Source organism: Copadichromis virginalis, linkage group LG13 (genome assembly GCF_057382275.1).
Source record: "Copadichromis virginalis isolate Kocher_CV1m ecotype Utaka linkage group LG13, C_Virginalis_male_GT1.1, whole genome shotgun sequence".
NCBI classification, from domain to species: domain Eukaryota; kingdom Metazoa; phylum Chordata; class Actinopteri; order Cichliformes; family Cichlidae; genus Copadichromis; species Copadichromis virginalis.
Window position 1 is genome coordinate 12,132,303 of NC_140630.1, and position 26,704 is coordinate 12,159,006.

The 26,704-nt window shown below is 39.8% G+C and overlaps 1 protein-coding gene across 1 annotated transcript in view; it reads right to left on the minus strand.

The window, feature by feature from the left end:
- Positions 1 to 1,446: 1,446 nt before the first annotated feature.
- The window catches only part of rgs17 (regulator of G protein signaling 17), a 28,123-nt gene continuing 2,865 nt past the window's right edge, over positions 1,447 to 26,704 (minus strand). Inside the window, exons 2-7 of the mRNA XM_085477326.1 lie at positions 24,394 to 24,476; positions 24,093 to 24,301; positions 19,902 to 20,032; positions 13,058 to 13,132; positions 12,738 to 12,969; positions 1,447 to 10,894 (exon numbers count right to left, since the gene is read on the minus strand). Coding sequence (XP_085333452.1) covers positions 10,706 to 10,894; positions 12,738 to 12,969; positions 13,058 to 13,132; positions 19,902 to 20,032; positions 24,093 to 24,095 — 630 coding nt within the window. The 5' untranslated portion in view covers positions 24,096 to 24,301; positions 24,394 to 24,476 and the 3' untranslated portion in view covers positions 1,447 to 10,705. The remainder of the gene's footprint in view (positions 10,895 to 12,737; positions 12,970 to 13,057; positions 13,133 to 19,901; positions 20,033 to 24,092; positions 24,302 to 24,393; positions 24,477 to 26,704) is intronic.

Consider the following 26,704-nt stretch of genomic DNA (forward strand, 5'->3'; position numbering starts at 1 on the left):
ATTAGCTGAAAAGCCTCTGCAGGGTGTGCAGCGTGTCCTTGAAAGAAATTGAGGAAGCTGTCCAAGTGGGGGATAAAAGAAGAAGTATCAGACCTAAAAAGAAAAAAAAAAATGCAAGAAAATGACCAGTATCTGAAAGCAGTGTCCTTAAGCAAAATACAAGAAATCTAGCAAAGACTAGGCAGAGGATCTGAGAGGTGAATCTGGCCTTTTAGCTGATTCATCTGGCTTAAAATCATACCTGGACAGAAAAAACACAGTGGAACAATATCAGTCATAGATTGGTCTCCTCAGAACCCAGACCTCAACATTATTGAAGCAATTTGCAATAATTTTTACAGAGGATGTAACAAAAGGTAGCAAACATCCAAAGAAAAGCTTTGAATGTTCTTCAAGAGGCCTTAAGAACTATTCCTGAAGACCACTTGAAGAAATTACGAGACAGATGACCTGAGAGAGTTCACGCTATGTTAAACAATAAAAGTAGTCAAACCCATTATAGACTTTCAAACTCATTAGGATTGCACAAACTGTGTTTTTGCCTTATATCGTGCATTTCCATATACGTTGCATGTTTCAACAAACCGCTTCACCCATTTCCCCAGAAAAATATAAAGAAATAAGTGGTGGCCTAAAACTTTTGCACAATTTCCTATGTGGACAGATTGCAGTCTGGATTTTAAAATGGTTCCTTTTTTCCTGATTGATCCTGGAAAACTATTTGTATTGTTGTACCAGACAAGTGAAAACTGGCCAGCTTCAGGTATAAAGATGAAGGAACAGGCTTAAAAATCTACAAAAGGGAGTTCATCCATGAATCCCTACACAAAATTGGCTGTACACCTGCTTGATAGTTACTTAAGATATTTAACTCTGGATTAAAATGATAAATTGATGAAATAAGAGACTGAATTTAGTCCTTGCCACCCCGTAAATGCCCCACCTCTCTCCCTCCTACAGCTGAGTCGGGAAACCACACCCTGCTGCCATAATTAATAAAAGGGAAATTACAATAAAAATGAATAGACTTGCCGCTCACTTCATCATGTACCCTGATCCTACCATCCAAATGTCACAGCAGAAATCAAGGCACAGACCAGGGAACGTTTATCCAATCTTCTATTGTCCAGTTTTGATAACTCAATCGTAGCCTCAGATCACTCGTCAGCGGTGCCCACTGCGGACTTCTGCTGCAGCCCATCTGCTTGAAGGTTCAACGAGATGCTTTTCTGCATACCTTGGTTGGAAGGAGAGTCTATTTGAGTTACAGCCGCCTTCCTATCATCACCCTGACCTCTGGCATCAAGGACTTTTGGTCCACACAAATGCTGCTCACTGGATATTTCTTTTGTTTCAGACCTTGTCTCTCACACAATCAATTTGGAGTCCCTTAAATCAGAGTCTTCATTTCCCACACCTTCAAAGAAAAACACAGTCACATTTGGCAAAAATCTATTAAGTATTTATTGTAAGTTGTTACATTTAGATTTCTTTCTCTAGCAGCACGATTTAAATTACAGATATTCAAGGGCAGTTACCATAAGTTGGAGTTTTCTTTTAATGCAAGATGTCATTGTGTAAACAAAGACAGAGACAGAACCGTAGATCAAAGTGTACCAAGACTGAGCACCGTGTAAACATGATGCTTAAAGGCTGATGAACAACATTTTTTTGTGTCTTTTCAGATTAAAAAGAAAAACAATGACAGAAAAACTTCTGACTGGAATAAATTAACAGCAACAGTAAAGATAAAATTAAAATAATAGCAAGCTTCTTTTGTGAGTGAGTTGTACAATTTTACTGGGAGCTGACCTGGTTGCTTGCAGTCCACATCAGTCACATCTCAAAAGGTTCAGTGCCCGTTATATTATGGTTTTGTTGGTTACATGTTGGGTAGCTGGATTACATGTGAATGATTCAGAAGTGACACAAACCCACAACAGCAACATGAAAAGAAAGCTCATGAAATGCGTTTCATCAGGATCTTTTTATATTCCAACAATTCTTTTCACCCCGTTCCACTAAAGTGGAAGGTAGATTATTATTTTGGCACATTTCATCCACCACAGAGACATACTCATTCTGTACTTAGTTGGACATTTGCAGTTCGAGTTTCCCTCTTTTTATTTATTTAATTGAATTCCACAAAGCTCTATATTTTTTTAGGCTGTTTATTCGTAAAGAAACTGTGTGACGTTCAGCAAATAGGCTTATTTTCTTTTCTTGATGAGAGTAAAACAGGGACTGCAAGAATGAAACTGGAGCCTGCTGCTATTACAAAAAAAAGAAAAAAATGGTTTTATGTGAGGTTTATTTCTAGCTTATGGTTCAGTCACTCTAGAGGAAAAATTAACATGGCAAAAATAAAACTAAACCAATGGTCCCCTGGTGAATACACTGAATATTTTGCAATTGGTTGGAGACTGATTGCAAGTGGTTGCAGCACCCACTTTCAAGTATGAGGCAATTTCACAGGTTGCCTATTGGGGAGCGGCCTCTCATCCACCAGGCAACCCATTTCACCTGCAGAAAACATGGCATAAAGCAAGACGCGAGGGCATTGAAAATAAAGAAATACCAGCAGTCAACTCAGGCTGACTAGAGTCACTCTGGTTTGCAAATAAATTGGCATCTAATTTATAAATACACGCAGACGGTACCAAAACGGCACACGGTTGCAATAATCTTGGTCATGCCTCAGTCTCCAACCCCGTTTTTCCCTAGTGTGACTGCAGCATTAATAACCTCAGGTCAGGCTTGCAGTTTCTTCCCATCTTCCCAAATAAATCTCACCAAAAAAAGTACACAAGTATATATCATCCGTTTTCCTTTTGACACTCCTCCCTGCAATTTTCTTTAAACCTAGTTTGTTTGTTTTTAAACTGGATGCAAATATTTTGTCTGTCTTGTTCCATCATGCAAAAAAAATGCCAGTACAAGCATGACTGAATCTCTCTCACAAAGTTTAAACTCCCTAATACTTTTTAATTTTCTCTCTTTCTTGGACTACAGATTTAAATCACTGTGTGCCACAAGACTTGAGTCCCTCCAGTGCTATTTTACAACATGAGGTTGGGTTTAAACTAGAAGATATAAAAGTCTTTACATGCTACAGTTAAGAACTGACAATCAGTTTCCTCTGATAAATTTCAAAGTCATACATACAAGCAGTCATCTTGAAGACTGGAGACAGTGAGATGCTTTCTATTGTCTTAAGACTTCACCCTTAAACTGGCTACTATTCTCATCTCTGCATTTCAATTCTGAAAAGGGAGGTCACATCTGTTTAGTGCGGCAGGATGAGGCTCCAAATTTAATATACATCTCACCCCAGACCACCTTCTGGACCATTAGTGACCACAAAGATTAAATTTCACCTGTCAAAATAAAGCAATCAGGATCTCGCTCAAGAGACGTGTCAAGCAACCAGTGAAAAACAGCGAAAAGTTGAGCCTGACTCTGGATTAAAAAGCACTGTCCTGGTAAATCTCTCTTCAAATCATGCATGTGGAAATAACTGACCATATCTGTTACTACAAAGATGTTCATTTAATCATTCGGGTAATTCATGAGACACTCAAAACAAGAATTAAGTACCCATAACCATCAATATTATAGTCAAACATACTAGAAGAAAAATATGAACCTCTCAAAAGAGTTTCTCATATTTTTAATTGTCTGCATACTGCAGTACTTGAATACATACTCATACAGTATCGTTTATAGCAAATAACTGAATTATTTCATTTATTTAGCACAAAGCATGCTGAATAGAAAAAAATGTCACTTTTCTAATCGCCTAAAGTGACGGTAAAATTCTTTTTTTCATTTTCACCTGCAGATAATTTCTCGATGACCGTGATCTATCTACAAAGGCATGACATAAAGCAAGAGGCTTAGGCATCTAAATCAATAAAGAGAGAAGTGATTGCCTAAAACTGTTGAGAACCAACTTCGAGCAGTACCCGCACGGACAAAATCTCTTTCCGAGAGTAGCACAAACACCTCCAGAAGAGGTACAAAACAGACAATATGAGGGAGGAATTAAACATCAGTGCAATTTTTTGCTGTAAAATTGGCCCGTCTCTCCACTAACGGCTAATAACAGAGTTTTATATGTGATGTCACAAAGAGAGAAAGCGTAAGCCTGACAGGGGGAGAGTGAGACAGACAAGAAAACAAGATCTTGAGGTCTGTTGTGAAGCATAAAGAGGCACCAAATCCAACTGAGGGAACACACAAAACCGACATCAATTAATAAACCTTTCTTTAGCCATGATGCACTGTGGAAAGAAGGAAAACACACACACACACACACACACACACACACACACACACACACACACACACAATCAACCATCCTACTGTCACTTCCATTTCAGTTAAGGAGCTAAATTTTCCTGACAAAAAAAAAAAGTTAAAAAATTATTTAGATCTGAATCAAACCTCAACTGAACATTAAAAGTGGCTCATTAGAGCTGAATAAATGGTCCCGTAAGTAACTTATAACTGACTAGTCTATCGTTTTGCCTTAGTGGAGTGTTTAACAAACACAAAGCCCACTTCTGCTCCACATCGATGCTACTGTATAAACACAGTGATAGTCTGACTGGATGTGGCTACAAAAAGAACAGTAAGTTGAAGAATAGAAAAATAAGTTGCTGTTGCCACAGTGTTGCCACTCATTTCATCATATAATTCACAACATTCGTGGAGAGTCTACTGACAAACAACAAAGATAATCACAATAAAATATGGAATACTTCATGGTGAGCGGGGTTTATTTGAATGGTTAGAGTGAATTACTGCGACTTGCGTGTGGACAGTGCACACTTCAAAGGCAGATACTGTCATTGACTCGGCTAGCTTGTTTCCATGTTTGCGCCAGCTCCAAAGCCCTTATAAAGTGAGACTATGTAACTTTTGAATGAGTCAATAACACGGTCTCACTCTTAGAGATAAAACAATTATATTCATAAGCAGTAAAACAAACTCTTTCCACTCAGTATACTCAAAGTTTGGATGTAACTAAGACTCCTGTCACACAGGCGTAGAGACCAGTTGGAGACCACTTGGCAACCATCAGTCACAGTGGAAAAAGGAGCAGTTTCAAACCAGGTGTGAGAGGATTCTGGATGTTGCTTGCCATCTCTGAAACTGATAGCAAAGTAGTATACGATGAGTAGATTGCTACAATTGCCCTAAGTTTGCGTGACACTGACTTGTCTGCGTTTGCCGACTACTCGCCAAGAGGTTTTAAAACTGTAAAGAGTGCAACGCCTTCAAAGTAAAAGCTGCACCTTTTGAAACGTGTTGCTTCAGCCATAGATCGTATACAACACAGATGTAGCTCCTGTATGTCTTGAAAGACATACAGGCCATCAACTGCTCACCAATTGATCAGAGTTTTTTTTTCTACAGTGATCAGTTTGCCAAGCGTTCACCGAGCAGTCTTTAGGCCTCTGTGACAAAGTGGCTAATGTTAGCTATTGCTAACGAACTTGCTGTGCGACTGACATTACTGAGTGTGTTTGCTAACTCTATGACTTGTGCTACTTCTAAACAACATTTTGTTTTAACCCTGAAGTTGTAGTAGGCAGAAATATGGATTTTTTTTTAAAAAAAAAAAAGAAAAAAGAAAAAGAAAGGGGGGGGGGGGGTTGACAAAACAATTACAGAATAAAAAAAGAAAAAAGAAAAATCATCCCTCCTCCTGCCACTCTCCCCTCTCTCTTTCAAGCCCCACTAACAGGTCGAGCATAGGAATATGGTTGTATGTCACTCCCCTTCTGGTTTCACATTCCCCAACGTTAAGTCTCTGGCTTAGCCCATTGTACCACCTTATCCGCTGTTCTTCATCCTCGTCTTGTACTACTCACCCAATCTGGTCAGAAGTGGGAGAAGTTTGCCTTTAAGTCTTTTTGTAGTAGCACTTTGATATTGTTTCCGGTTACTGTTTAGTTGAGTAGTCGAGTAGATTTTAATTCATTAGATTTTAGTTAAAGCACTAAAGGAAAGCTCTCCCGTGTGTGATTTGGTCTGTAAGGACCTGTAGTTGATCAAAATTCTTTATCACAGGCATCACAAGCCCAGAGGAGATGCAGGAGTGAAGTTCTTTTTCAGATCATAAAAACTACGGATATATTTTTCTTTAAACACTTACTGCTGTTTAAACACCTGCCTACCCCTACTTTGGCAACAAAAGGTTTTTCCTACCAAAAGTTACATAGTCTTAGGCTTTAAAAATGATAAGGACAAATCCTTGGTGGTCCCCTGTTTACCCCACTGTCTAATAACATGCTACTGTCAGGGTAACATGTTTGTCACAGAAAGTCATGATTTGGTTGATCTTTAAATAAATAAAATTTATTCCTTCAGTCAGGTAATACTGCACAGGGTCAGCTACAAGTCTTGTAGCCTGAGTAATGACAGTTTTATGACAGTCAAGTTGAATTCCAGTCATCTAGGTTACCAAGACTCCAGCACACAGCCACATAATGTCAGACAACACATTTATTTGTTTTCATCAAGGTTTCTTGTTTTTTTTTTTTTTATCATCACGAAGGCATATACTATTTACTCTGTATATTATTTGTTTTGTATGTATGTATATGTATAAACAAAAATAAGCGTACATTTTTGCTGAATAAGAAGAATATCAGCAAAGGGCAATGTAAACCATGGTCCATCTAAAACAGGTGAAAGGTGCATTAGCTCACCCTTTCCCAACTCACCCACAGTAACAGATTTGCATAGGCAAAAATGGGATTAGCCCTTAGACAGTGGATTCCTGAATTCTTTATAGAGATGCAAAATCTAGTTCAGCTCAACACAAGTTCAAAACAAACACACATACAAACAAACAAACAGAAATATGTTGACTAGGCCAAACTCTCTTTAACCCCTCTGGTCATATACATAGTCATTTTCTGTGCACATTTTTGTTTACAGTGTTAGGCTTCAAGTAGATCTAAAAACAACTTTTACATTGACAACTAGATGTGAAATAAATTAACCAACATGAGAGGTAGTGAAAAGCCTACAGAGACGTTTGTTTTCTTTTTTATACAAAGAAAAAAAAAAACATGTCAGTAAGGCCAAAGCTTCGCAAACCTCCTCCATCCCGTTAGGACACTTCAGCTCTAGCTCGCAACCTTTATTTAATATTTTTCTTTATATATTTTTTACTCAATAAAACCATAGCCACATTTTAAAGACCCTCTCACTTGGAATCCATGGAAATTTAAAGACAAAAATCTAAACTTAGCGATGACAACTATATCACTTCACATCATCGTCATTGCTTGCAAAATCCACATTTAAAACGCAGGTATTAAAAATAAACAACTGTGTACTTCTCCCCGCTGTGTAAAAGTCACAATAAATTACGAGGAATGGACGCGAGCAGAAAACCTGGGTTTCTACCGTGTCTGTCCTCCTTGTAAAACGCTCCCAGTTTTAAACTCCAGCTTGCCCGTTAGCCCTGGGCAGAGACTCGCGCCAGCTTCAAACCTGCTGGCTGTTAGCTTCCCACAGTTACGAGTATTTAATAAGGTACACACATCTCACAATTTATAAATGTAAACTTGTTTTGATTGCACCATGATTTCAATATCTGGTTGTTGGTGAAACATTCTCATGTTACTTATATAGACTCTGAAAAAAACCTGCAAAAAAACAAGGAAATGTAGTTCTAGTGTGCAGAAGAGGGATGTGTCTGCATGAGAGCTTTATGAGTTAAAAAGTTCCAGAGTTGTCCAAATACAAATGTCTAAAATGCTTTCACTTTGTGAAAAGGTAAAACTGTTCCAAGGAGTGAGAGTGAAAGCTGATCTTGCGGTATCAGAATTGGTAAATTACTCTGTATTCCTCTGTTTCTGGTCAACTGGGCGCATGCATGCAGAACTCTTCATTAAAGCAGCCAAGCAATATCAGTTCAAGCCCTTATGGATATTCACATAGCCTGAATGTGAGTACTATATTGCCAAAGGTTAAACAAGAGTATATTTTTAATAAGGAACACTGAAAAACTGTGGCGTGGTTATTAGTTTCAACCTGTCTTCCTGACCATTATTCACAGCAGACAGCTTTTGTACTACTGTGACATCCTGTCTGTTTCTTTTGTTGAAATAAGTCTGGAGGAAACATCAAAATCCCAGGCTCCTGCAAAGGATTTTTTTTGTATTCATTCGTTTCCTTATTTAGTTTCTCCAACAAAACCTGAAGTTGCAGTTTAGAAACAGTGGCAACAAACAAAAACTTTATATCCTGAAAGGTGTTTATTAATTAACTTTCCGACAAGTGAGACAGAGCCTCAAATTGACATCCAATTGCATTTCAAAGGCCTGCTAGGCGTCGTGCAACATCCGCTCTTATAATTAATCTAGACCAAGCTTGGCACATGAATGTTAGGTAGTTAAAGGAGCCAGAAACATGGATGCCGACATTAATCAGTGAGGAGTGGCACCGTTTCATTGACACTAAGATGTGGCACTACTCACCCAAACAAGCCAGGAGGTCAGCTACCTATCGAGTGCTGAATACACTCAGAGGCTCAGTTAATTACAAAAAAAAAAAAAAAAAAAAAAAAAAAAGCATATACAGCACTCATGCACTGTCTATTGTACATCCACATGTTCATGTGGATGCACATGTTCATGTTCAAATGTTTACATCATTAAAAGAAAAAATCATTTCATGTATTAAAAATGTTAATGGGAGGTTTGGCACAACCGCTTAAACTCTCCTCTTTTTTTCTCTGGTAAATGTGTCACTGTACCATAAACACACGGCCGTTACCGTAGCATGCTGTCAAAGTCTGATTAGAAAAACAAACCAGAGTGTGCGCGAGGGCTGGCAGTGGAGTAGAAAATTAGCATGGCTAGCACAAGCATGCTAACTGCTTGACTACAGCATGCTGAAACCTAGACGGCTAGTTGAAAAGGCGAGTGTGTAGCATGACTATGCAAGCTTCTTTTACTAGCCCCGTGTGCAAGCGTTGTTATTACCAACCCTCTTCATTAGCTCTGGTATGAAGAAACAAGCGTCTTGAACAGGCAGTAGCTAACTGAAGGACCACCACACGGCAGAAGGACCAAGGCTCCACAGCCTAGCGACCAGTACTGACGTCATCACGGCATCTCTGACATCGTGTTTGGGACCTGGTTCGGCGTAACTGCTTATAACAGGCATCCAATCTCCGGTTTTTAGCCACAACTAAAGCTAAAGCCTTACAGACAAAAGCCAGGGTTTGATAACCTTTTACATTACACCCGCGCCTGCAATTTCTGCTACTGTTCTTAAAGCAGAAGCGGCTTTCTATAATGCTCAAAAATTCACTGTAAAACACTACAAGGTAAGCCCTCTTTTTCTGCTCAAGAATTAAAAAAAATTAGATGATTATTTATTTGGATTCAATGTATTTTTTCGTCTGTTTGTTTTTCTCCAGCTGTGTTTTTTCCCCTAGACTGGGCACCTGTGCTTGTCAGGCCTTGATGGTCTGAACTGGAGGGAGGAGGAGGAGGAGGGAGGGAAACGAGGGTAAAAAAAAAAAAAAAAAAAAAAAAGGGAGGTAGGGATTGGTGGACAAACTGTGGTTGCTTTCCAGAAAACCTGCAGCAGCACTTGTGCTGCCTTTTCCTGCATGTAAAGGCATTGTGATTTTCTCAGTGGAGAGATTTTTTTGTCTAAAGTTCATGAGTAATAATAATAGATGTAGCTGCCCAACCACAATTCTAGCCCTTCTCCCAGTTAACGAATCCTAAAGAAGGAAAGTGCTTGGATGGACGGATGGATTGGATGGACAGGTGGATAAATGGTAGGTGCTGCACGTGCTGCAGACACCTTCAAATCTCCTCAATAAAAATACTGCAGTAAGCCTAAAGATGTCAGAAGTTTACTTTTTCCCATCACTGGACACAGACAGCCAAACAGAGATACAGTCCTCCCCGCCCCCCTTAAATACCTCTTAATATTCAAAAACAGTTGCAGTCCGCGGCTTATATCATCAAGCGATCATAGTGAGAGAGAGTTGCATGCAGAGCCAGTGTGTCTACTGGTTAAAAGGGCAAGAAATGCCCTAAATCCCACCGACAGATAGATGTCATGTTTGGACAGTGAAGGAATGAAGAGCAAAATGAAATGAAAGACATCTGAGGAATGGGACAGACTTGAAAAAACTAAAAAGTTGTTAAAAATAATGAGTAAAGACAGAGAATATCACTAAGTAAGGGTAAAAAGCATGAGGTCTAAAATATTACAGTACAGGAACAGTGGGCTTGTCCTTTTTGTCTCTCTCTCTCGCACTCTGTTCCCACCTCCTAAGGAGTCTTTGTCCACAGTTAACCAACAGCGGGTCACTAGGTTGGCCATCTCAACTGATAGCTGATACGTGGGTTGGCCAGTCAACCATAACGAAAAGCACAAATTGCTAGCAAAACAATCACTGGCCAGCATTAATGGTCTAAAACTGACCAATAACCACCAGCAAAGGCTGACCCACCTCCAGCGGAGAACTGGATATAAATTGCTTAAAAAATATAAATAAAAAAAACTAACAACCAGCTATCTTGGATGTCACTCGGCCATTTCAACCAAAAAAGAGGGAGAGGTTTTTCCAAACCCGACTTCTGGCACCATAGTAGTATTTGAAGTTTAAGTAGTAGTCTTGTTGGCATTTGATGGCGATGATGGAGGCTGGAGGAGACTAGGTGTCGAGGCAGGTGCGCCTCCTGCTGGCCAGGAGGTCTCTGTAAACAGAGGAGTTGAGGAAACGGGGGAAGGAGTCCCGGTGCATCAGGGTGTAGATCTGGAGTTGGGCCTCCTCGTACATCAGGTTGCTCGGCTCCGCCAGGCTCTGGTTTATTCCTTCTCTGACCCGTGAGTCCAGACTCACCTCGGGTAAGGAGAACAAAATTAAGTAGAAGTGATGATCTGTGGTTTGTTGGGACAGGAAATGTGCTAAGGACTTCAACTTCTGCATTGAATCATGCACCACCCCAGAAAGGTAACCATAATGTTGCGACAGACTGCAACCACTACAATCAGTCTGGTTGGTAGAAATAACATAAACAACATACAGAGTTGTGTTAAATTATAGTATTTACATCAAACAAAAATGAAGTAGAGATACAAACACAACAACCAGCATGCTGCTAGCAGGTTTTTAAATGACAACGATTAAAGTTGTCACTCAAGATTAAGAAAATGCATAGACCCCTGTTAAATAAAGTGACTAGGTTCTCTGACTTTACTGTATAAAGACCAATCAGGCTTCTGAGTGTAGTCATACCACAAAGGGCCTTTCTGAGGCATTACAAACCTACCAATTTGAGTAAATGTAAAGTCAGTAAGCAAATAAGCACAAATAACCTGATTAAGCAGAACATCAAATCCAATGATAGATACGGACGTTACCAGAATGGATTCAGTACATTTTAATACCACAACTCTAAAAAATGTGATGGTACTTGCTTTGTTTTTTGGTACCATCAGTACCGTAGCCATGACATGGATTAGTTACTCATCTGCAATAGTCTCGTTTTTTTTTCTTCTCCCCCCCCCACACACAGCACTGCTGCAGACAGGGTAGTACACAGCCCCGCCCCTCACTAGCAGCTGAACAGATGAACAGCAGCACAACAAATGTGACGAGGCATCTTAAAGACTAACACCCCAGTCTTTATGAAGAATTTTGTGTTGTCATCAGCGTAACTGGTAACATTAGTTGTCTGTTAAGCTATGAAGCAGACAGGAAATGAAGCAGACATAAGTCTGCAACTAGAAGCTGTGGCACCCTACCTTACCAACTCTGATCAGCAAGGAAATATGGTGCCAAGTCACCAGAAGCCACAGGAAATAAACAGATGAATACATTTGCACGAACCAGTAATGATCTAATTATTATTATTATTATTATTATCATCATCATTTTTTTTAATAAAAAATGCTTAATTTTGTGATTTTTTTTCCTAAGTGGCATCAGAAATAGTATCTTTCAGGGTGCTGGTGCCCAGTTTAAAATTTTAGTAATGTGAAACCCCAGCTAATAGATTAATTAAATGACACTGAGGAATGACACTGAGGAATGGCTAGAGGAACACCGATGTGCAGAATGTGCCAGCACTAGCCTATTCCACAGAGGCTTCACTCCTAAAGCACAGTAACCAACAGATCCTCTGCCAGAGTTACTGTTCCAGACACCACAGTATACCTGCAGAGCTCCCATATCCATGTGTAAAGACCATTTTTTGTTTTTCTTTTGCAAATGAGGAATCAATCCAACTTAAAACTATAGTTGTAAATCACATTAGCACATGTCTGCATAGTAAATCAGAAATAAGAAACCACTGCCATGAACTGTGTTTACAGTTTTAGTTCAGTGACTTCTCATGGCCACATTTTTAAATTAGTGATGAACCCTACACGAAGTCTAGCTATGGCTGATGGGAAATAAAGTAGTAGCTAAATGGAAAATTTATCTTGGGAATAGTAAAGTGGTCACACTTATTCCTGATAGCGACATGCATTCCTTGGAAATTGCCCTAACACAACTAGTGGAACGAGAAAAAAAGGAAAGCATCGGCAATTTCATTAGGATTAATTACTGGAGACTACCAAAGCAATCCATACATGGGTTTCATAAATCAGGACTAAAGATGACCCTGAGGAAACAGGTTTGCCATTTAGTGCAAGGTCTTGATTTAAAGTGTTTCGGTTGCGTTCCTGTGGTGGCTCACCTCTTTGGGTGATAATATGGACACATAATCTTCATATATGATCCTGGCCTTCTCATCAACCGCTGTGGGATCCGTCTCCTTTTTCAGCTCTTCACAGGCCAACCAGAAAAGCAGGTTGTCCTCGCTGTACTCAGAACGCAGGAACTGCCTGAAAACCTCCCGGCCCTCCAGCGAGCGCAGCATCATCTCAAAGCTCCGTGCCCACGACAACACCTCCTCTAGGCTAGGGCGTCTACAGTAAAAAAAAAAGAGAGAAAAAAGACACACTTGTGTTAGATTGATAGAGACACACAAATGGGAGAATAGATAGCTGAACTCACTGTTCTTCAGTAGCTTCAATACTGTCCATCTTGGTGCAGGTCTGCCGTTCACTCCTCTCCATTCTGTCGTCATTCCTGGATCAAAGGAAGAAAGTATTATACTTGCCAAAATAAAAGCCTCAATATATGTCTATTAAAATGAGCATGTTTCTTTAATATTTATGTATACACTTAGGGTCGTAACATTAAATTGACTGTGATAAACATGTCAGTGTTTTCTCTACCCCTGGATGGATTGGAGAAGGGAAAATCAATAATTCATGAATAATTTGTCATTTACATAATTTATGTGCCCTTTAATGGAGCAGAGGAGACACGTGAAGCTAATACAACATTACCTAAGTTGACTGCAAGTTATTAGATTACTGTTACTGTAATAAAAGCTTCCCAATAGGAACTAATCATCTGCTGCTGATAGCCAGGAAGCTAGTCCTACAATAGCAAAAAAAAAAAAAAAAATGATAACATTGTTTATTCAGGTCAAACTTGTCTAATATTATAATTAAAAGTGTTCATAGGGATCATTATGCTTAAAAAATGATTTCACTTTCACCAGCATGCTACAGAACAACAACAAAACTAAACTGAAACTGCAGGAAGGAAAGGCTCAGGTCGTGAGCCTTTCTCCTCCTTTTTTGGCTTTTCCCTTTAGGGGTCACCATAGCAGATCATCTGCCTCCATCTTCCTCTGTCCCACCAGCACCTCCTTCACTACATCCATGAATCTTTTCTGTAGTGCTCCTCCAACCAAGAAACGCCATCTTCAAAATCCTTTGTCCAGTCTATCTACCTAACCAAAGCACTGCTTCACTTCTTCCGCATTCTCTTCTTTACATCCAACCAACTTGATTTCTCCTCTCATAAAGGATCTTAAGAGCTAGCCAACAACATAAGCGTAGGAGACGCTGGAGTCAAATTTACTCGGTCAGCTACATAGAGCCAGATTTATTTGTAATCCTCTGTCTATTGTTCCATGGGTACACCAGCTGTCAAATAAACCAAAGCGCAGTGCTAAACCTGGGAATTGCTTCATAATGCACAGCATCAGGAGGCAAATAAATGGCAGCTAGAGGCTTATATCAATTATATCTAAACTGACAGCATGCTCCAGTAACTGTCAGCAAGCACAGCCGCTTTGGGTTAATAAACACTTGATATATTTTTGTGTCCCAGCATCTCACGCTGTCTAAACCGTCCTCTCAGTACAGCCCCAACCTTCACTCTCTACACATATCGTTTAAAATAGCAAAGAGCTACAAACAGTGCTGTATGAAAAGTGTATCTGCATGAGTCTGAAACTATTAAAAAGGAAACGGTTATATGGGCTGTGTTTACTGTATGCCTTACTGTTCAGCGGTTGGGTAGACTTTCCTGCAGGCCTACATTTAAGTAAATTTGCACTGTGCAGTAGCACTGTGCAGAGGAGTGTAGATAAGAGAGATATGTGGTATAAATTTAGGAGCAGGACTTAGTAATAGCAGATAAAAAATTAAATAAATAAAAAAAAAAAAGATTACCCCACCGGTCAGGACTCATGGACAAAAAGGCAGTAACACATTTAAAGATATCTCGTGTGTCAACTGAAATTTCTGCTTTCCACTACGATTACTGCAAGCTGCAGTTTTATACCATGAAGTCTCAAATGCATAACAGTGGCTTGGCAGACATTTTCTACTTCCTGCTTCTCACTAAGACACCACCTTGATAAAACCTGATAAAATGAAAGCAGCTCTGCTCTCTCAGCTGTTAATTTGTACTCTGTTAAAACAATAAAGCATCAGTTAAGGTCTTTATGCAAACACTCACGGTAGCCTCTGTGTCTATCGTAGCTCAGTCACACTTGCTGAGTCCACAATGCAACACACACTGAGCTGTCTATTTTTGTCCACACCATGGAGGATCTTTCCTTCCTCTTGCAGTCTCTTGTCAAAGTCCCCATTGTGCAGAAGTAATGGGCTAAGCTAGCCTCAGCCCCCTGGCGCCCTCACAATACTGCTAAATATACAGGCTGTTCCTCACAGCTGTTTTGCATGTGATGTGTGGTTGGAAATAGAAGGCACCCCTACCAGAATAGGGCCTTGTGTGAGGGTGGATGAGGAGGGGTTAAAGGGTAAGAGGTTGGGAGAAAATAAAAAGAAGATTAATACTTTCATACACCCCGATCCTCTAAAACGGCACAAGAGATTTCACAAACTCACACACGCCTCTACTTCTCGACTTGGCACGACTGCAAAAAAAGTGACACAGAGAGCAATATGTGCTTTACAAGCAGCTCGTATACTACTCTCAGCAGTGTCACACAGGCTGGACTAACGATCCCCGCCGGCCTCGACACTAAAATAAATAAACATATAGGGTTCTGAGGACAAATTTCCAGGCTCATTCTGGAGATCTGATATGAGCGTCTGACTGAAAAACACACAGTAGAGTCACAGTCCACAGGCTGCCACCACTTCAGATGAAGTGGTGTGAAAAAAGCAGCACATTCACCATTCACTGCCTGAAAACAATGTTTCATTCACTCCCCTCTCGCAGCAAGACTGGAGCCACAGCAAAGCAGCTATAGGAGCTGCGTACCAGCACCTGGCTTTGGTGCCTTGCTCGTGGGCAACATGGTACAGGAGGTTTTATTCTCTAAGGTGAAATCTGTATGTGACAGGATGCTGACTATTTTCTTTTTGGTTGTGTTGGATTCTGGTCCTTCAATCTGGGACAAATGCACATCATCACTGTTTTTTAAACTTAATGTTTAAAATAAATAAATAATAATGAAAAAAAAAAAATCACCAACCTTTACCAAAGTTGACCTTTTTTTAATTTTACAATCACACAACACTAAAAATTGACATTTTGGGAGAGAGATTTTTAGCCTTTTTGCATTTTTTTTTGTTTGTCAAGCCACTGACTAATACTTCCAGCTCTAATATTAATTATAGCTGAGCCACAATTGACCTGAACTTTTGAAACTGATACTCGGCTGAACTCAGCGACTCCCTGGAAACTCTGCTGGTTCCCCGAAATATCAAAACATATTTTTAACCTGTCTGTTTGTGCTCAGATTTTGGTGTAAGACATAGACAATTTAGAAATGGTGACAGATGACAGGTCCGAGCTTTAAAAAATGCTCTCTAGCATTTATGTAAAGTCAAAATAATAGTTCTACTCTACTCTTCTACTCTCAACAAGAAAACAAACACACGCAAATCCCCAAATCTTGAGGTGTTTCTTCAGAGTTCATCGTGCACTTTGACGTAGCAGTCACAGCTTTCCTTCATTCCCCTGAAGCTAAAACAGTGAAAACTGTGTCAGTGTCCTGGCTATCCTTGTGTGTAACATCTGCACTGCTTTGTTAAAAATAATACAAATGATTTTCGTTTATGACTCATCTCCTTTTAACGGCGAGACAGAATGTCAACCAAAAACCCAGAAAACCAAACACATTTCATAAAAGTCAACTGCTTGTGTCATTATTATTATTAAATTTCCCACTCGTGGGATTAATAAAGGTATCTTATCTTATCCTTCATGTAAGATCTTGCCTTATGGGTATGGATGATCATGAGGAAGTAGATCAGCCCAAAACTACATGGGAGTAGCTTGTTAATGATCTGAAGGCAGTAAGCAACACCACTGATAACACACTATGCCGTAATGGACTGAAATCTCGCAGTGCCTGTAAGGTCTCCCCGCTCGAGAAGGCACATATACAGGCCCATCTTAAGGTGGCCAGTGAATGAAATGATTCAGGAAATGATTCAGAACAGGCTTGGGGGAAAGTGTTGTAGTCATATAAAACCAAAATTGAGCTTTTTGGCATCAACTTGTTTGGAGGAACAAAAATTCTGAGTAAACAACATCATCTCTACAGTCGAGCACGGAGGCGGAAACATTTGGATTAGGGGCTGTTTGTGTGCCAAGGGTACAGAATGACCTCATCGCATTGAGGAGCCAATAGACAGGTGCACGTCCAGGATGCAAATCTCCCATTCCATCAAATCACTAAGAACCTCTTTTTGATTAAGATCTAGTGACTGTGGAGGCCATTTGAGAAAAGTGAACTTATTGTCGTGTTCAAGAAACCGACAATAAGGATTTGAGGTTTGTAGAACGGTGCGTTATCCTGCTGGAAACAGCCATGATGGGTTCACTGTGTTCAGTTGGTAACAAGAGGAACAAAATACATTAAGATGTCCCCACCATAGAACCACCAGCAGCAGCCTCCCTGTGAATCCCTGATACAAGATCGGATGGTTGCATGCCTTCATTTATGCCAAATTCTGACCTTGCCATCTGAACGTTACAGCAGAAATCAAGACGGAGCATTTTTCTTCCAATTTTGTAGTCTCAATTTCTTTTTCTCAGTGGTAGCCCGATCTTCTGCTGCTGCAGCTCATTTGCTTCAATGTTTAACATGTTGTGCGTTAAGAGATGCTCTTCTGCATATTTTGGTTGTAAAAAGTGGCTATTGGATTTAGTTTTTTACCGCCTATCAGCTCAATGTGGTCTGCCCATTATTCTCTAACCTCTAGTATTTTCACCCAGAGAAATGAGTTCTGTGGGATCAGTAAATCAGCAGTTTATGAAATACTCAGACCAGCCTGTCTGTCAGCAACCATGACTGTTCAAAGCCCCTTAAATCACCTTTCTTCCCCATTCTGATGCTCTGTTTGAACTTCAGCAGGTCATCCAGACCATGTCTAAATGCACTGTGCTTTTGAAAGGTGATTAGCTGATTAAAATCATCATTTTTTTAGGAAAAAAGATTCATGGACAGCATTGCTTTGCGGTCTCCCAGCACAGGGAGGACTCTGTTCACTGAGTGACAGAGTAGCAAGCTGCCGCAGTCAGTCTGCAGCCGTACACGGTATAAGAGAAAAAAAACTAAAAAGCAATCTGCTTCCAGTAATCCTCGTATATCTATATGCAGCACCACTGTTATCTTTAAGTTGTGCATATGGTGATTTTGCATGACAATGTTGTGTAGTGAATCAGAAACAGCCTGTTGCAGCTGATTACAACTCTGGAGCTCAAAATAACTCAGCAAAGCCAAAGATAGTTTAGGGGTGGCTGCCTGGTGATGAATTAAGTGGACAGCCTGTCTGCAACTAAAGACACTGAAATGCATTAAATTCCAAAAGCTTGGTTTGCATGCTCGTCTAAACCTGCTAATCTTTATTCCCGAGGGCTTAGGTAACCAATGATGGACAATTTACATCATGTCAGCACTGGTGAGACACAATAATGAGACATTAAAAAAAATAAAATAAAATAACTAAAAAGAAAGAAAATTCAAGGAATAAATGTACATTTATTTTCTGTTTTTGCTGGTCAGTCCCCGGTTTTGTGTTGCCATTAAAAATCATAATTCATTCAGCTGAGGTAAAACTCAGTATCAGTGCAATATCACAGATTGGGCAACGGGATTAAGGGCAGGACAACTGTTTATTATTTCAGGTACCAGGGCTGCATTTTAATCTCTTAAGGCTCACACTATTAAAAATGTCTACACTGTTCAAAATAACAGCACAACACAAAAATGAAGAAACCATTAAGAAAAATAAATAATTTGTCAACTAGCTGCCTAATCACACAATGCTAAAATGCTGTTTGCATTATTGTATGATCAATTCAGACACTGGTTTTGTTCAGTGGTTCCTTTGGGCCTCTTTTGCAAAGGATAAAATCAGATCCTGCTAATCTAAAGCAAAACAGACTGCAGTTATTTATTCTGCTTGTCTGTGCTGCCAACTTATTGCTATGCAACTTTAACTGGCAATAACGGATTTTTTGGCCTCTTCAGGGCTGCAGAGGAACAACAATGACATAACCACCAGACAGCATGACATTGTCAGCACAAAGGTGTTTATTCTAATCATTTATTTAGAGCTACTTAGTGAATAACGTTCTTTGTTTCAGTTCTATGTTGGTCTCCACCTGCCATTTTAGCTGATAAACGCTACCAGCTAGTACCTAACTTGCTTTTTGGTGTTAGTCAGGAAGTATAGGTGCTCAATCACTGCAAGTGACACATTTTGCTTTGTTTTCACAGTTCAATTTAATAAACTGCTAAAAAAACAACAACCAACAAACAGCTGTGTGAGTAGTTATGGTTAGCATGAGATTATGACTTATTTTCCAAAAACATGTTGTGTGAGCGACCTTTACTGGGTGTTTCTGAAGTGAAACCACAACATCCTTGACCTTTGATCGCAAAAATGTAACCAGTTCATCCTCAGGTCTTTGGCCTAGTTTTGGTTGTGGCTGCACAGCCCTGGTTTTATTATACACAATGACATAGGTTCAAAGTTAGCTGTTGTGGCTAAAGATATCCTGCAACATTACAGCCACAATGAACCGCGTGCGCCGATGAGCCAATGGGAGTCCAGCGTGAGTTGCCATGCCAATTGTTTCAACAGTGGGGGAAAAAACAAAACCAAATAATGGAAGTAAAATGTGCAAAACAAACATGTTTACAAACTCTACCCTCTGGCGGTCATCACGGGCGAGCAGTAGAAACAAACAGCCGTGTGGGCTGTTTCTGCGGGCATCGTCTTTGCACCGTTTACATGCATCAAACTTGATGGCTGACTCAAGTTTACCAGGCCCATGTCACGCACTGTGGTTTGCAATTAACTGATAAGGTTGCTAAAAAGCACATGGTGCGCAGGAGACTTTTGTGCAAAAACTTGAAAAATATTCTCTCAAGGCACCCCTGAGATACTGCACTCACGTGAAGGATGGACAAACAAACAGAATACAACACTGGTGCTGCTTAAAAACTAATAAAGTATAGCATAATATTAGCATGGACTAGTTTTGTTAGTACAGCTTTGCATTTTCTTACCAGAGACACTTGCAGCAGCCACACCAGCAGAGGCAGCAGGTGTTGGGTCGGGGCTGTCCAGGGGCCTGGGGTGGGGCCTCAATATGAGCCGCCTGCCTTTTTCTCATCTCCACTCCACTCACACTCCGGGGCTTCACCGTAAAGAGGACGAGAACGTGCAGTTAAACATCTTATACATTCAGATGTTACAGTAGATGAGGAAACAAAACAGAAACTGTGCGACAGGTGAATTTATGTGCAGGGGAGAGAGGAAGAGCACTCAGGCAGGACAGTACAGGAACTTCCCTTCTTCATACGTTGCGAGAGTTTCTGGCACTGAGCCAAGTCTTTCACTCACCTTTGACAGAAACTACAAATTAATTTTAACCAACACAGAAAAACAGGATCTGCGTGTCACAAACACAGACAAGCAGGCACAAATTCATGAGAATTCATACCAACTCACTCAGGTTTTGTACATACGTTATGTGCAATGATGCATGACGTCAACCTAAAAAGTTATTGCGATCTTTTGCTTTGAAATGACAATAATGTACGATACCGTTACAGGTTTCTCTCCTGCTAATTCCTTCATGTTTGATTCCTCGCACATGCTGGACCAAAAACTTCTTGATCCACGACAGCTACAGTTTGACAGGCTCCAGCCTAAAACACTCACACTGGTGCTCAAGTATCCTGGGAGCACCAACGCCATTTAAAGACGTTATCGTATCAGGAACATAAATGTCCAGATGATTCGATGATGCCATTTGCTGTGCAACAAACCAACGATATCCTAGAACAACAACACGTGTAGTGTTTGCCTGCACTCTCCTTGTTGCTTCAAACTGATTTTCACTCACTATTAAAGATTCTGAAGACTAAAAACCAAAACCCCCTCTGTCAGGTCTTGGATAGTCAGACAAAGGTCATTCAAAGTGTAAAGCAAAACTACGCCCATTGTATTATTAGCATAGTCTAACATAAATAACATTTGGTGTTATTGTATCTCACTGGGGAAAACATCTTGCAGTAATGAAATTGCTGATCAATCATTGCCTCAATCGATGTGATGAATCAGGAGTCAATGAAAAAAATCTTAGAGGTATTCTGTGTTTGTTTTATCAAACTGTCTAACACCAGAAAGAAACTGAGAAACCAAGTCCGATATTGCTCTAAAGGTGCACAGGGAGAAATCAGTTGTCATAATTTTGTAAAACATCCGTCAGCCACTTCAAAAATCACTATAATTGGATATCCAGTAAGCACAGCGCAGTGTTCACTGATTGAATTGGAAACTTTTGCAAAGGTTTTGTGGGCTATTTCTTTGCCGCTGCAGCTACAGCTACTTTAAGCGATGCCTAAAAATAGCCATGAGAAACAAAAATGTGCAGCTAGCAATTTTGTAGTCACACTCTGTTCTCCTTTAATTAAAGCCATCTTGGAGAGTGCTTTCCTCTCAGTAACAGCGGAATAAAAATATGGTGGCTACCTCTCTGTGACTGAATGAAAAAGAAATATTAATAATGAAATAAAATAAATAAATCGGTGGTTGCCCAGAGATTGCACTGAATTCTTCTGCTGTGGAAGACTGACTGCAAGTAGTTGCAGTGACCAGCGCAATACTGTCAACTTCACCTCATGCACAGGTCTCCAAAGTCCAACTTGGACTGACTGCAATCATTCTTAGAAAGATTGGCAGAAGTTTCTGTTTCAAATCTGTGAGGTTTTGAATTTAAATTTCTGTGGATGCAGAATTGGAGAAATAAAATCACTTTTACCGGTAGCAGCGACGAAAATTTATCTGGTGTGTCTCATCAGTTTTGCATAGGCAAACGAAAGCATGCGAATACTGGAAAAATGTTAGCAGTTATTCTTACAGTCATGATTTCTTTACTAATGTGCCACAACATGGGGAAAAAATTAATAAATAAAAAAAAAAGTACAAATACATGGGGATTGCCATGAGTCTACAAAATTACACTATAGACTAGTCAGTGGGCTCCTCCATGTCTCTTCTGAACATATCTGATTTGCCAGTAAGATATTCCAGAGGAAAATTGCAGCTCTTTAATAGGAATTATGCAAATTTTGGGGTTAGAGGTGTTTATTTTTAGACAGTTTTTTAAGGACTCTTTTTTTGAGAAGGCCATTCTCAAATTCCATTATCTAGAAAAGTACCTAAACTTATTCCTTCAAAATTCTTTGGGTAAATATCTTGTACTACGGCTCTATACACACAGACTTTCAGGGGTGTAGCTCATGTTAACACAGAATGATGAATCTGTAGGTGTGTAGAAACCACAGTTTTGCAGATAGAGGACTGACATTTTGTTCGCATCTTCTCATATTCATTGCACATAACTTTCTTTAAAACAGTCTAAAATGAGGAGAATGGTTTCACAGATAAAACCTGGATATGGTGGGAAAAAAATTCATCCTACCCTAGTGTGATACCCCAGGTATGACTGACGCCATGTACGAAATCCAAATCAACTTGTTTAGAAACAAGAAGTTTCCCTTATTATATCTAAAACTTCACCTACTCTTATGACCCTTATGCTATTTATAGGTTTACTTGGTGAGCTTATTATACTGGGAAAACCCTTACCTCACAGTGCCATAAGCTTTAACCGTAACGTAAAGCTCAGCTGCAAACATAAACAACTAGAAATGCTAGAAAGATCAGCCACGAGGATGTCAAAACTTTAGCTTTAAAGTTTTATGCATTTACTTAGCTGGGAGGGTCTAATCAAATGCAGTATGAGAATTAAAAGTATACTGACTGAAAAAGCACTCCTACCTGTAATGTCATGGTTCAAATTAAAATCTTTTCATAAAAAATGTGAAAATCCAAATTTAAAAAAAAAAAAAGAAGAAAAATATAACTAATTTTCTTCTTTTTTGTTCCCTCTACTCTACAGACGGATAATTTGCTTCAATGAAGAAACATGGAAGGTACGGCTAAAAAGACAAGCCCGATATGCAAATGCTGTCGTCCGTCCAGCGGAGCAGCCATCGGTTATTTAGCAACTGGGCGGCTACCGTGGAAAAACAGGCTGTTAGACGTAAACCACAGAGAGGGTATGGCTTTGTTCCAAAGCCAAAGAAGGAGGATGCACTGACATGTCATGCAAATGGGGTGGAAATACTAACACAATAACATCTGAGGGCAAAGAAAAAAAAAAACAGATGAAAAAGATAGCTACAAGATCTGTCATACATGCAGTACATTTTTGCAAATACTAAAATAATACCAAAATAGAGGACGCCATATTAACCAAAACAATCATCATCCAAAAGTCCAACTTGACGTTGAAGCTTCCACTCTGCTTCACCATCAGGCAGTTTTTCACGAGAGCGATGCAAATGAAACTAGCGTCCTATTTCACAAATTAGTGCCACATGTAAAACGCCAGAAACATTTGCACCTTGTGCAGACTTTGACGTCGCATCAGCGCAAGCAGCGTTTGCTTTGATGAGGCACTAAGTGCAAAAAGTAAAAGAACAGAATAATGACGTCACCGTGGCACGTAAGTCGCAGCCTGCCTCCATTCTCACTTTGTTGTGGTAGGGAAAATGGTTAATAGCGTTTTCTTTACAAAAAGACAAAAACAAATAAACCGTTTGTTGAGAAACTGTGTGAGAAAAAGCATCTTACCATTAGTTATCTGAACACAAATTATTTCTAACTCTGAGTTAACAACACCTCGTTTTCAAAGATAAAGAACGTCCTTTCAAGGTGACAGATCATTTTCCATTCATGGCTAATAACCGACTGATATCAAGCACTATATACAAATAACCGGTGGGTTGCTTTGTTTCACTTCCATGAAGAAAAGACTTTTACTAAGCAACATTTAAATTCATGTCCATTCTGAGAATTACAAATGAAAATCAAAACTTCAACTTTAAAATCGAGAAGTAAAAGCCAGTCACCCTTTGCTGCCGACTCATTATCTTACACGATCTGGCAGATGTTGCTTGGTCCGTCAACCTCCAGGACCACAACTGCAAACTTTGGTTATGAACATGAACATATGACTTTTCATTTTGACCCCTTAACCAAAGCATTTGACTTTATATTTCACACAAATTTGGATCCTCACTGTGACAGTAAACTTGAAAATACAAGTTCAGTTTCTGTAAAATAAATAAATAAAAAACAATCTAAATATATTAATTAAATTACTGGGAAAGCGTGAAACTTACCATGAATTAGTGAGTTCCTAAACACAGGTCAGACAGAGCAGTCATGGCATGAGGTAATAGGTTGCTGGATGCTAGCAGGCTGGTTGACGAAGTGACTGACTGGGGGACTGTCTGAGCGTCTTTCTGACTTGCAGGAGATTTGGGGCAAGGCGAGGAGGTTCTTTTCACCACAGGGCAGAGAGGTTACTGGTATCACCATCCCTGACCAACTGGCACAGAAAGGGACACGAGAGCTGAGATGAAATGCGACCACTTCCTCCCCTCGTTTCCTTACTTCACTCGCTACTTCTGCTTCTCTCACCAACACCTCCTAAGCTTCCTCAGAACTCTGTGAAAGGGTCATTTATGGACTTGAGGGTGTAGGGAGCATTCAAAGTGCAGCATCTGTAAAACACAGAATGTGAACAAAAAGAAAACACCATGAAACACAGAAGTTGACTTTAAGTGAAAATGATCAGTCAGGAGAAATATATCCTGCAACGACAAGAAGACAGAAGCAGATACGAGCAAATGCGACACAGAGCAGAACCTCATTTTCATCCATCTAGATTAGGTGTAGATGCCCAGTTGCCCAGTTTTGGAGTTATAAGTGGTAAAGATATCTACTCTTACTTGTCTACGTGTGCTCAATTGGCAAAGATTGCAGCAGAGAAACTAAGCAGCAATGCCCTTTTCTAGAAACTACGATCTGGTTATTCATGTTTCTTGTTGTAGAACTCTTTTCTTTCTACTATCTACACGCACCGGCCAAAATAGGTATGAAACTGCCTAACATTTGAGCTCAGCTCAGCTGAGTTTATATCCTGTCACATCCTGTGTCGTTGCCAGGTGTAGTTCAAAAGAAAAACAGTTGCTGCATAAACCTGTGAACACCGGGACTTTTTCAGTCACCGGGCTTTGATTTCTAAAAAAAGATATTGTGTTTTTATTTTTTCAATGTAGTGCCCATTGAAGAACCATGAGGAAGGTGCCAATTATTTACATTAAATTCAAGACAAAGGTAGGCATTTCTTCAGCCAAAACCTCCCAAACTGAGCAGCTCACACCAAAGTAGTCTAGATAGATAAGCAGCACTACAGCCATAGGACAATGTAAAAATTTGCATTTAATTTGGGAATGGACTGTATTTTAATATACAATCAATACATGAGAGGGGTTAACGATGACAAAGATCTACTGGTTAATGAGGAAGTCGACTATGTGAAAAAGCTAGCATATTCATCTGTATTGAAAACTAGGGCTGCCACGATTTGTCGACTAGTCACGATTACGTCGACTATCAAAATCGTCGACGACTGATTTAATAGTCGACGCGTCGTTTGAAGCTTTGTAAGATCGCAAAAGACGCAGGAATAATAGCAGGATTTAAGAGTGTAATAACGGACTGAAACAGAAGATGGCAGCACAGCATGTACAAGGATGCCAGCTGCCGTTAAACCCCGAAGAAGAAGAAGCAGCTGTGTCCCAGAATTCATAGCGCGGCCCAGCTAAGTTTCCAACAATGGCGGTAGCTAGTTAGTTTTAATATTACTCTTATTATTCTTTCTGGGTCACAAAATAAACGTTTAACATATTTTCAGGCGAGAATGTAGCTGTGTAAACCTCAAATATCTGCTCAGTTTATCAGGACACCACATATTTTCAAAAGCGCTCCGACGTTTTCGGAGACGTCTGTTACCCACTAGCTCGATAGCTAGCCGGGGGCTAGGTCACTAGCGCCGTGAGAACACCGGACTCCCGGCAAATTGTTTTCAAACCCACCGCTGTCTTTCGCGACTCAGGTTAAATATATATGAGTCACTTAGATAAATTAAAAATGTTGTTGTTTGGCTTTTTTTTTTTTTTGTATTTTATTTGTTCCTGAGTAAATCGGTTTGGCTGAGATTAAAGTTATAGTTTTTACACAGCTGAATAAACGTCAAGCAGACAGCTGATTATCAGAAGTGTGAGATGCTGGAGAATATACTCCGGTGTCCTGTTATATTTTAGATAGCAAGGAGTTTATTAAACTTTACCGAAACAATCTGCAAATTTCATTAAAATTGAATAAACTATCATCTTGTCTTTATTTTTAGTTAGCACCTTAAAAGCTTAAAGCTGTAAGCTAATGATAGTTATATAAGAGCAGATGCTGCTGGTGCAATAAGCTGTAGTTTTACGTCCAGTGGATGATGATCTGATTAGTCGACTAATCGCATAAATAATCGGTGACTAGTCGACTATCAAAATAATCGTTTGTGGCAGCCCTATTGAAAACAGACATCAGCTGAAGCTGTACTTTTCCTCTGATGCCTTTGTGCAACAGCTTCCTCTTCTCAGCCACCAACACAGACGCTGATACCATAATACTTTACTTGTGATAAGCTAAAGGATGTGGTTAGAATAAGACCAGTTCAACCAGGAAATGCAGTAAATGGCAAATGATGCTGCGAATGCTTATCTTAAACATTTATGGTGCAAAGCATTAAGCTCACTGGCACTGCAACCCAACACTCAATCAATGTCAAAAGCCATATGCTGGATTTTGGCCCTGAGAGAGGCTGCTGTGTCTCCTAGATAGCCCTCATGCTCCATGTTCTTCATGCAGGAATTAGTGCTCCAACACCGTGCTT